The sequence below is a fragment of the Alosa sapidissima genome, chromosome 6, assembly GCF_018492685.1.
Source record: "Alosa sapidissima isolate fAloSap1 chromosome 6, fAloSap1.pri, whole genome shotgun sequence".
Taxonomy (NCBI): Eukaryota; Metazoa; Chordata; class Actinopteri; order Clupeiformes; family Clupeidae; genus Alosa; species Alosa sapidissima.
In genome coordinates this window covers 28,377,227-28,390,362 of record NC_055962.1, presented here as the reverse complement: position 1 = coordinate 28,390,362, position 13,136 = coordinate 28,377,227, and the positions used below count along the sequence as shown (strand labels likewise).

Sequence of the window (13,136 nt, the reverse complement as noted above, 5' to 3'; positions counted from 1 at the left end):
GTAACAGGAAGCTTTGCTCCCAGCTTCTCCGCCTCTGGTCAGTGATGTGAATGGACCCATGCTCCGCCTCCCACTCCTCCCCGTTCAGCCACCCTCTAGTACTTACCCCTGCTAAAAGTCTCAGAAAACATACTCTACCTAAAACCAGGACCTTGGCAAGTCGCATTGCTGTCTGCACCCACTCTACTTTGGGACATAGTGTGTGATTAAAAAAACGAAACAAAACAAACAGTGGATTTAGGAGCAAGTGGCTGAGGGAAAACTGATAAACGGACTGACGAAAGCTGATACCAGAAGTGGAGAAAGTCAACAGCCTTATCTCTAAGGAGAAACCCACCTACCTCACACAAGGCACTGAGGGTGACTTGTCTGATACCGAGCCTTCTGCGGGGACAGAGACATCGGGGAATCCAGAGAGGGACGAGTGAGATCCATACAAGCCCAGCAGATCAAACCCCCTCAAACAGGCAGGGGACTTGCAGGTCCGGGAGGGACAGACTTTGGTCCTACATATCTACTAGACTCACAAGGTCCACTCAGGTAAGCCTTGAACTATGCAAACGGATAAGGAGAAAGTACATAGAGTGTAGGGATTACAGGGTAGGATACTGTAGGCCACAGGGGTGTAACACAACAAGGGATTACATTAATTGTATAACTCAGTGCCAGCAATGTGGCATGTGTTTCATTCAGATTCACCTTTGTCTTGCTGAGGTAACATTTTCGTATCCCCCACACTCCCAGAGCAGTGTTTCAAAAACAGCCCTCCATTTGAGACACATTTTGTACCTATGGCTGGTTATTTCATCTGAGGAAGAATCCACAAAACATTTTCCCACATAGCTGAAGTTTGTCACACCATTCCCTTACGTGAAACGAAAGGAATGTTGCTGCTTCAAGGTAATGGCATGTAGGGGACATAGCTCATGCAGGAGACATCCATACTGTATGCCAGTTAGTGTGCTTTTTAACTCTGTCTTTGTAAAAGCACAAACGTTCATCCTTACACATTTAGGGCTGTAGAATTTAATTGGGCTCTATTTGTATTTAATCTGCAAAGTTTAGGTGATTTATTGAGATGTAAACAAAATGCTGGCAGGTGCTTTGGGCAGTTCACTGGTCAAGAATGATAATGGTTGCTGTTTTAATGTGCTGTTGGGTTTTAAAGATTTATGCCCTTAGAAAAAGAAACATAGGCCACATTCCTAGGCTTCGACATAATTCTGAAGGCTTGGCTGCCTCAGGTGCTTTTTGGTTTGGCAGAACACACACACACACACAGACACACACACACACATACTGGAGGAATAAGATAGCTTTACTGTCATTTCTAAACTCAATTGTTCATTTCCCCCAGACAGTTGTACTTTAGCCTTAACCATGAGAGTGGGAGAAGATTTCTAACCTTTTTATCTCCGAAATAAGATGACACAGCGAAACTAGTGCCAGTAGAAACACGTTCTGATTGCCACATAATATGCTATGCTATCCTCATGACCTGATTTGAAAAGAGATAAGAGTTGTTCCTCTGAAAAGAGGTGCAGATGTAACCTTTATACATTGGTCCCCTCTGCATCGCACATAAGACCACAGAAGAGTTTAAACCACTAAAGTCTTCCCTGCACGTCAGCTTGACCACCTTAAGCACCATGTTGCTTCATAATATCTATTTTATGCTCACAATCTGGAGATACGAAAACAGGACGTAAGGAGTAGTTGAGAATGTGGTCCTTAAGCATGTTGTTGACATAACTTTTAATCTGTCCCACACACCGGATCTTGCTAAAGACCTGAGTGTGCATTAGATCAACAGCCATACAGTAGTCATGCCTGGTGATTGGAAAGTAATCACAGGGAGCAAAGGAAATGTCTGAGAACCTGGTGGTGACTAAAGTCTCCTTACTATTTCCCCACAGCCTAGTAATGTTACTGAATACAGTCACTGTATTCACTGCATATCAAGCTGGCCGAACTGGATTTGGCCTGGTTGATTACCACATAATATCTACTCTGTATTGATGATCAGATGATTTTTTATCATGCTTGAAGCTTTTTCCACTCACAGAGACCAATTACAGGCACAGTCACCCCTGGGGCAACTGGGGTAAAGTGCCTTGCTCAGGGGCACAATGGTGGCAACTACGAATCAAACCAACGACTTTCTGGCTTCCACTTTGGAGCCAAGTGCCTTAGCCTTCCTTAACCACTATACCATCACCACTTTGAAATGAGACGAGGTCCTAACACATTGTACTCTTTCTTGTCTCTCACACCAGATGCCTCTAAAGAACTCGCTCTACTTCAAGTCGACGACCCTGCGGTGGTCACGCAAGCAGAAGCCGAAGGCCATGCTCTCCAGCAGCATGATCAGCCAGCCGCTGGGCGACTTCCGCCACCTCTCCCACATCGGCCTCGACGAGTCCTTCGGCGACGTGCCCGTCTTCCAGCGCAGCGGCAGCCTGGTGCTGCACGGCTCCCGCAGCGACCAGAACCTGTACCTGGTGGGCCCACCGCCTCCCAAGCCGCCCCGGCTCCTTACCCCAGAGGAGGCTGCCGCTCAGGCCCGCAGCAGGGCCGCCAGCCCCACGCACAAGAAGAGCCACTCGCTGCCCCTGCTGGACGAAGTCCAGGTGGTGCACCTGCCCCGCAGCGATGAAGCGGACGGCGAAGTGGACGGGCTAGTCGGACTGACCACCAAACTGCCCCCTAAGGCCCAACGGTCCGGTCTGAGTCCTGCGGGGGCAGATGACCTGCCCCTGTCACTCAACCTGGACCTTGGGCCCTCCATACTGGACGATGTCCTAAAGGTGATGGACAGCCAGTGAGAATCTGCTGAACAGCCATTACATTGGTGGACTGCTGTACATAGACGTTATGACAAACAAAATGCCCTTTGGCACTATGAACTGTACTGACGTATTTGATAAGGAAGAGACTGCGTTGATCACTTAAACAGGGTGTGGGGAGATGAAGGAAGTCTGTTGTTCTGCTTATGATTACCCACTTCCCAGCAATTTGTAAATGGCATCTTCTTGTTTTTTTTTTTTTTTAAAGTGGAGGATATAGGGGGAAATGATACACCGTCATTTACCTTTCACTACCAAGCATTTCTATGGTTTGAAGGAATCACCATAGAAAGATACAACCATTATTGAGTATGCCTTATATTTTCCTCTACATAGAGGAAACATGTTGTAGCCTAAGCTAAAATAGTCTAGTAGTGGGGCAGCTGTGACCTACTGGTTAGGGCTTCAGACTTGTAACCAGTAACCCCAACCAGTAGGCACTGCTGAAATGCCCTTGAGCAAGGCACCTAACCCCTCACTGCTCCCCGAGCGCCGCTGTAGCAGGCAGCTTACTGCGTCGGGATTGTGTGCTTTACCTCACTGTGTGTTCACTGTGTGCTGAGTGTGTTTCACCAATTCACGGATTGGGATAAATGCAGAGACCACATTTCCTTCACGGGATCAAAAGAGTATATATACTTATACTTATACTTAGTCTTGAAAAGACTAAAATGACTCCTGCCTCAGGTCCTTTGCTTAAGAACTTAAGTTGTTGTACATATTATCATACATGGCTTAATGGTCTGATCATACTTATTATCCAAGTCAATAAAATATATTTGAAGAATCATTCTCATCATCTGCATTTCTAAGCCATTTTGATGTGTACAGTACTTCCTGACATGCTGAGAATCCCCTAATGCTGTATAGAGCTACAACATAATCGTCTTATTATGTTACAACACCCCCTACTGGTGCTTGCTATTATTTCAATTATTATGACCGCCGCGCAGTGAAGGTTTAGTCAGATTTATTTATTTTTTTATTTTTTTATTTATTTATTTATTTATTTATTTTTTTCGCATGCCCAAATTTCCGTCAATGATTCCCGGGACACTGAAAGACCGGGGTACACAAAACTTGGTGGGCATGTAACCCCACATGGATAGCATGGAACCATCATTTTTCGTTTTGATCTGTAGCCCCCCCGCTGGACTGGACCCCCCGAAAGGAGGGTAGGGCAGACACAGTTTTCTGTGAATATCTCGAAAACCGTAGGGTTTAGGAGGCCCATTTTTTTTGTATGTTGATCTCAAGGGGCCATGTCAACCCATTCCATAACCACTCATTTCATGTATAGCGCCACCTAGTTAAACACAAAAAAGTAAAAATGAGGTGTTGTAATTGAAGGTATCTGTGACCTAACATAGTCAAAACTGCACGAAATTGGAAGTGTAGGATCATTATGACACCCTCTGTATGCACGCCAAGTTTTGTGGAATTCCGTTCATGGGGGGCCACACAATAAATTAATTTATGTTACTATACACCAACTGGCCTGTAGGTGGCCGGAGACAGTTTTCTGTGAATATCTCGAGAACCGTAGGGCCTAGGAGGTCCACCTTTTTTTTATCTATGTTGGTCTTAAGGGGGCATGTCAACCCATCCCATTACCACTTATTTCATGTATTAGGACACCTAGTTAAAAATTAAAAAGCAAAAAATTAGGTGTTTTCATCACAATATCTCTGGCTGACAAGGTCAAAACTGCACGAAATTAAAAGTGTAGGATCATTATGACACCCTCCGAATGCATGCCAAGTTTTGTGTACTTTCGTTCATGGGGGGCCTTACAATAAAATAATTTATGTGTACATTTAGTGACGTACACCAACAAGGATTCCCGGGACACTGAAAGACCGGGGTACACAAAACTTGGTGGGCATGTACCCCCACATGCATAGCATGGAACCGTCATTTTTCGTTTTGATCTGTAGCCCCCCCCGCTGGACTGGACCCCCCGAAAGGAGGGTAGGGCAGACACAGTTCTCTGTGAATATGTTGAGAGCTGTAGGGCCTAGGATGACCATTTTTTTCCGTATGTTTGCCTCCAGGGGTCATGTTAACCCATTTCATGTGCACACATGTGCACAAACAGATACACACACACACACACACATACATTCACAGTAATCATACGTATGACACATACTCACACAGTAGACATATGTACGCTTGCATGCACAGGCACATACGCAGGCACACACACAAGCACGCACACACACACACACACACACACACACACACACTCTCACACACCCACACACATAACATAAACATAACACAAACAATCAAGAATTTCTCAGAATTATGAACAGGCAAGATGGAGGTGGGGTTGTATGAAATGAATTTTACATGTGAAATCTATGAACTAATCATGTTTTGGTACTTGTTGTCTAGCAGATACCAGTGAGAATTGAGTGTGGATAATGCAATTTAGTGAGACAGTTAGAATCATATAGGCCTTTCAGCGTGATTTCTTTTTGTGGAAAAAATGTGCTGGACTGGGTGGCGGTCATATTTTGTACCGCTCTGCAGTACATCTAGTTATATGTAAAAACTGAACTGCATAAGATGCAGTTTCAGGCAGTACAATCTTTAGTGTTGAAAAGAGTGCTTGCTTACTTGCCTCAGTAACTTGTCTTGGCAGCCATGAATTAAGTTATTTCTTGTAAAAAGACATTGGCGTCATCTAGTGGCTAAAAGGAAAAATACATATTTACATTTGGATCTGTAGAATTTATATCCATTGTATTATTATGACCGCCGCTTCGGTTTAGTCAGATTTTTTTTTTTTTTTTTTTTTTTTTTCGCACGCCCAAATTTCCGTCAAATTTCACACACACACACACACACATAACATAAACATAACACAAACAATCAAGAATTTCTCAGAATTATGAACAGGCAAGATGGAGGTGGGGTTGTATAAAATGTATTTTACATGTGAAATATATGAACTAATCATGTTTTGGTACTTGTTGTCTAGCAGATACCAGTGAGAATTGAGTGTGGATAATGCAATTTAGTGAGACAGTTAGAATCATATAGGCCCTTCAGCGTGATTTCTTTTTGTGGAAAAAATGTGCTGGACTGGGCGGCGGTCATATTTTGTACCGCTCTGCGGTACATCTAGTTAGCCTCCATTTACATCATGCTGACATATTTGAATAATTTTACACATATTGAAAACCAACTTCTGCAACTACAGAGTTACAATTAGCCATTTTCAGATAAGCCTGTATAGGCCACCATACAGTGTAACCGGAAAGTATTCAGACCCTTTCAAGTTTTCCAAATTTTGTTATATTTCAGACTCATCTTGAAATGGATTAAATTCGTTTTTTTTCTTATCAATCTACACACAATGCTCCAACACTCCACAAAAAATCAGGTGTTTGGAGTGTTTTGTAAATTTCTAAAAAATAAAAGTCTGAAATATATCATTTACATAAGTATTCAGACCCTTTGTTATGACACTTTCAATTGAGCTCTGGTGCATCAATGGTCCTTGAGATGCTTCTACAACTTCCTTAGAGCCCACCTGTGCCTAAATTAATTAATTGGCCATTATTAGGACAGGCAGACACTCTTTATGCAGAATTGTTTTTGGGCAGCCGTGGCCCACTGGTTAGCAGGCAGCTCACTGCGCCATGATTAGTGTGTGCTTCACCTCACTGTGTGTTTACTGTGTGCTGTTTGTGTTTCACTAATTCACCGATTGGGTTAAATGCAGAGACCAAATTTCCCTCACGGGATCAAAAAAGTATATATACTATACATACTACTATACTATACTATACTGTATCCTTCCCCAGATCTGTGTCTTCTCGCAGGTCTACGGACAATTATCTTGACCTTGTGGCTTGGTTTTCACTCTGACAAACACCATCAACTGTGAGACCGTATATAAAGAGATGTCTACCTCTCTTAATAATGGGCAATTCATTAATTTAGGCACAAGTGGACTCTAATCAAGTTGTAAAAGCATCTCAAAGACCATTGATAGAAGTAGGATGCACCAGAGCTCAATTGAAAGTGTCATAACAAAGGGTCTGAATACTTTTTTGTGGAGTGTTGGAGTATTGTGTGTAGATTGATGAGAGAAAAAATGAACTGAATCCATTATAAGATGAGCCTGAAACATAACAAAATGTGGAAAACTTGAAAGGGTCTGAATACTTTCTACTTTCCGGTTACACTGTGTGTATATATATATATATATATATATATATATATATATATATATATATATATATGTATATGTAAACACACAGTGTATATATATATATATATACCCACTGTATACCCACTCATCATTTCACCATTCGATGCACATTATATTGCTATGATGTTGTCACAGGCATACAATTACTTGCTTATGAGTAATGGTCTGGTCTATGCATCCCTGAGTATTACGTGAAAATAATGCCTCATCGGCAGCACGTCAGCAACACAACTGAGATATTGTCACTGTTTTGATTCTCTCAGAGATGCCATGAATCAGCTTTTGTTCAGACTGGAACCTTCCTCTGCCGACCTCTCGCCATTTAGCTCAAACAGGCCTTCAGAGCCACAGCTGGGCCTGACATATTCCTTTTACTCAAGGATCTTAATGAACTCAGATGGCAAGTCTGCTCAGTGTCCTGCAGCAAATGTATTAACATTTTAGATTTGTTATGATCAACATGAACATGTTAATAGCAAAGAAACTGTTTCGGCTGATCAGAAGACTATAGGCCATAAAGATTTAGTTGATAGCTTGTGAGTATTGTGAGCATTTCCAGAGCACAATCACTTAATTTCAGTAAATTGTGGAAACTGAATGGAGATCAACTGGGATAAAAGACAGTGGTGTCAAGTTAGCATATGATGTGTAACATGAACATGCATAATCATTTCTGATTTATGGGACTTAAACAGCTTTTTCTTACAGTGACAGTTTAGGCAATGGTAACCTGGTTTGACCTGCAGAGTGCATACAAGGGTTTGCCTATCTGCCATACCACTGACATGATTCATTGAAATTTACGAGTGAGATAAGAGACAATGGGAAACCAGGATGTGAAGTTGGAAAACAAAGCATGACTAAACAGGCATAATAGACATAATAGGCTACATTAGACTCAATTAGAAAAGTATGTCTGGATTTTCCCAGCCAAAACCTCAGTTTAAGCATACAGCTTAGATAGATAGATAGATAGATAGATAGATAGATAGATAGATAGATAGATAGACAGATAGATAGATAGATAGATACTTTATTGATCCCCAAGGGGAAATTCAAGGGTCTCAGTAGCATACAGACATCACACACAACATGCATTTACAGCAGAAATGGTTAACATAAGTATAAGTATAAACATATAACTAAACTCCACTGTACAATAAAGACAGTATAATATAAGAAAGATAAGAAAACTAACAAAACTAAATACTAAATACACTATATAAATTAAACTAAGAAAGTCCAATGTGCTTGAGGGTGATCAAGCATAAGACGCTTGTAGTGACAGGGCCGGGACTGGTAAGGTGCTAAAGGGAGTGAGTGTCATGGTGAAGGTGCTTATAGTTTCTGATTAAAATATTCCATTTTATGTTCTGCTTAGCCTACATAACATTTGGTGTTAAACGGATTCAGCTAAGATGTTCCCTAGTGCTGACACAAGATCTGTTGTAGCTGACTGGAGTTGGTCGAAGTTTGGCAGGAAAATCGCACTGCCAACACAGTGAACTGCTGCATAAATTCTGCTAGGCCTGCGGTTTGTTCCAGATGGAAGTTAAACCGCCGTCATGCTATCCGGCAAAAGATTCTTTGGACGCCGCTATTTATGGATTTCCGGCTCCCATTGACTTACATTGAACACATGTAAACAAAACGTCATTTATGTGCTCAAACCCTAACGCCGCTGACTTATGAAAACCACCATTCCACTTTGATACGAAACTACATAATTGTACAACATTTATACAACAAAAATCACAGAATTTGGATCAAGTAATGTGGAGAAATCTTATGCAAAGTGTCAACCCCTAACAATGTGCCCACTGCCCAAATTTATGGTCGACTAATGTCGAATGTCAGAGTAATGACATTGAAAAAGGTACCTTAATGATACACTTTAATTTATAAAGGTACGAAGTATAAAAAGAAAAACACAATTTATCAGATGGATTACCCAAATAATTTGTAACAAAGTACATTTATTCGAGGGCACATCTATTCCCAGAACTATAATGTGTGTTAAATATTCCACAACCACTAGATGGCACCATGACACAGCACATAAAATACACCTACGTGTCGCTGCGACCTGAAGGATGGCGTGGTTGAATACCCACTTCTCCTGCACTTCGGGTCTAATAGCGGGTGAATTGTATGACCACCAGATGACGCCATTTCACTGCACCTCGGACCTAATAGCTGCTGTAACTTCGTTTAAGTAATAAGCCTCGAGGAGCCGACGGTTACACTTGTTTTAGGGGCGTTGTTAGCCACGCTGCGCAAGCCTGGTAGGCTACAGGAGAAGCTCATAGGCTACAGTCGCGTGTGTTTGTGGTGATTTATTCCATGTATTAACAAAATAATAATGTAACATTAAAGAAATAGCCTACATAGATAAAAAAAAAACTAAATAATTACACCAAAAAAGTAAAAAAGCTTTATCATTGATATATAAGCTTACTGAAAATCAAATATAGGCCTAGCCTACAATTGTGTTCCACAGACAATATGTCCTACAGATAATCACAACAGTAAGAACATAGGCTAACCTAAGTCATGACGACACGAGGGCTTAAGTCTCATGTTGGCCTATGACTACGTAGCCTAGGCTACCAAGCACGTCTGTGTCTGCGACAGTGAAATAGCTCCAATATTAATTGTGTCGCCAATAAATATATGCTAACATGAATCTCATCAGTCACCTATAGATAAGGGTTAGGCTATAACATATGTAGGCTATAATGTAAAAATAGGGTCATATCATATAATGTTGACTTATTAAGATGGGGGAGAGAGCTGGACATATTACACTGAACTAACTGTTCATTGTTGAAAATCAATCAAAAGTTTGTAGTTGATCCGGATTTCATTGGTCGCAAGGACTGTTAATGGGTGTATCCACAATTGGGACCTTGTTACAAGTTGGTCTTTCAGCTGCTAATGCAATCAGTGGCCGTCAGAAAACATGTTAGACAACTGAGGAATGAGATGCCACACATAAAATGTACAGTCAAACAGAACCCACAAACATCAATGGGAATCAACCAAACACTGCAGGGAACCATGTTATTGTCAATCAGCACTCTGCCACGCTAAATCAGACCCTGCTTATGTTTGTGCAGAGCAGAACAGATATTTGTAGATATGGTGCAGGACCTGTTAAGAGAGATTGGCAGCTCAGTCTCCCTCATATTAGTCCCTACGGTGAACGATGTAATAGCATAGTGCTGCTGCTTCTGATGTGCAAGACAAGACAGGGTATATATTCATAATGTGACAGGCAGCATGTATTTATCATTATGTTACAACCTCTGCACAACTACTATTGATGTTAGAAGAACAAAACAATACATCTTCAAATGTTCATTGCTTATTACATGTGTTATAAAAACAAAATCCTTGTCTGCTTTCTGTGTTTTTGCATGCACCTGTCTACAGGGGTGTAAAGACATATTTGTTCACCATGCACTTAGGCTGTTCTGAGTCATTGTTTGCATGTTATTTGTTGATTTCCATTTATTGCCCATTGATATTGCATTCACATTATTGTTTATTATTGCTATTCTCCTTATTAATGTAGTGTCACCAACGTTTAAAATAATATCAACTGACATTGTTATTCATAGCCATATTTATTCTGCTCTTATAAGGTAATACAGTGCACATATTTATATTTCATTTATACTACTCTAAACCACCTTCTGAAAATCAACTGTATAGTACTGCACCATATTTCTTGACCTGTCTCACCACCTGCCTATACTGTAGGCTACTTACACCACCTTACTTACAACACTTTGAAGAGCCAAAAGCAAAGCTCAGCACACCTGTTCTGTGCATCAGCAAAGTTGGAGGGTTAATTTATGAACCATCACTTCTAGCTGAAACATCACTTCTAGTAGGCTACATGTGACGTGTAGGCTAGAATAGAAGTCTTTATTGTCCATTACTGGGGAAATTCATCGGCAACACTTTATTTTAATGTGTCGCTGTTACAGTGTACCTACATGTACCTAATTAGGTACAGTGGTACAACCTGTGTAATAACATGTACTATCAGGTACTGTACTATCATTGTACTTGCATTATGTATTTGTGGGTACCTACATAGGATATAGTTGTTACATTGTAATACTGAGTGCTTTTACCAAACTTTGCCAATTTGCCTACATTTTCATCAGAGGCAAAGAGCTGACCTGAGACCTGCTGGATGGAGTAAATCTGGTCATGATAGATTTGATATACAAACCATTCTTAGCTCCAGTCAAGGCCTCATTGTCTTCAGTGTACATGTAACAGCTGTGCTGCTACAACCTTGTTACTCTTTGATACAGTGGAATAAACCTATTAAGTGTACCAGTTAATTACTTACATGCACATATGACATGTATGTTGTGTCTTCGATGTCTTGGAACAGGTCTACTAATTCACATGTACTGTGTGTTGTAACAGCAGACACGTTTCAACACATCAATTACAGGATGTATGACATCAATGACAGGATGTATATAATATGTACATGTATATGTACAAGTACTTAACTGGTACACTTTATTTGAATGGGTTCATTCCACTGTATCAAAAGAGTAATAAATAACACAGTTGATACATGTACTACAGTATGTAGGGTAATGGCAGACATGTTCCAAGACACCAATGACACAACATGTAATGTAATATGTAATTGTAAGTGGGCAATTCCACGGAAAATTGACTTTTTGTCACATCCATAACGCCAGTGAAATGCCTTGGCATTTGTATGATGTGAATGTTACTATTCATTTTTTGTGCATTTTTCTCATGTACATTCTTCAGCCAGAAATAGCAAATGCTCAAATTTCATGTAATCATTCACATCATACCATACCATCACATTTTATTGGCGTTATGGATGTTAGAAAAAACGTAATTTTCCATGGAATTGCCCAAGTACTTAGTACTTATGCCACTGTATCAAAGAGCAATAAGTGTGTACCAACACAGTTGATGTAGTGAATTAGTAGACCTGTTCCAAGACATCGAAGACACAACATACATGTCATATGTCATATGTACATGTAAGTAATTAACTGGTACACTTAATAGGTTTATTCCACTGTATCAAAGAGTAACAAGGTTGTAGCAGCACAGCTGTTACAAGGATACAAGGAAGTTTATTGTCACATGCATATAGTTACTGGAAGTAAGAAATGCAGTGAAATTATGTCTGGTGTCAGCCTATTTGAGCATTTATGGGGGGGGGGGAGTGCAATAGAAGAGGGGTTTAGTAGATTAAGTGGCAAGGGCTGCATAAGAAAGGTGGGGGAGGATTGGGATTGGAGGGGGGGCACCAACAAGGAGCACCCAAGAGCAAAAAAACATGTACACTGAAGACAATGAGGCCTTGACTGGAGCTAAGAATGGCTTGTATATCAAATCTATCATGACCAGATTTACCCCATCCAGCAGGTCTCAGGTCAGCTCTTTGCCTCTGATGAAAATGTAGGCCAATTGGCAAAGTTTTGTAAAAGCACTCAGTATTACAATGTAACAACTAAGCTTATATGTAGGTACCCACAAATACATAATGCAAGTACAATGATAGTACCTGATAGTATATGTTGTTACACAGGTTACACCACCATACCTACTTAGGTAGGTACACTGTGACACATTAAAATAAAGTGTTACCTATAATATATATATATATATATATATATATATACATACACACACACACACACATTACATACATACACATATAAATGTAGCATGACAAGTGTGTTTACATACAGCAAAAACTTCTGTATTGCCCTCTCTCTCTGTGCATATATATATATGTACACACACATTACATACATACACATATAAATGTAGCGTGACAAGTGTGTTTACATATATCTATGTATATATATATATATATATATATATATATATATATATATATATATATATATATGTATGTATGTATACATATACACAATACATACATACACATATAAATGTAGCGTGACAAGTGTGTTTACATATATCTATGTATATATATATATATATATATATATGTATGTATATATATATATATATAT

At 40.2% G+C, this 13,136-nt stretch overlaps 1 protein-coding gene across 1 annotated transcript; it reads left to right on the top strand.

Moving 5' to 3' along the window:
* The first annotated feature begins 123 nt into the window (after positions 1-123).
* LOC121712118 (cdc42 effector protein 2-like) lies at positions 124-3,073 on the top strand. The gene is made up of 2 exons (XM_042096117.1): positions 124-540; positions 2,277-3,073. The coding sequence occupies exon 2, from the start codon at positions 2,277-2,279 to the stop codon at positions 2,823-2,825; it is 549 nt and encodes a 182-aa protein (XP_041952051.1). The 5' UTR covers positions 124-540; the 3' UTR covers positions 2,826-3,073.
* Positions 3,074-13,136: the final 10,063 nt, after the last annotated feature.

Excerpts from the sequence above, each read along its gene's own strand:
- LOC121712118 (XM_042096117.1), top strand. The coding sequence starts at position 2,277 with ATGCCTCTAAAGAACTCGCTCTACTTCAAGTCGACGACCCTGCGGTGG.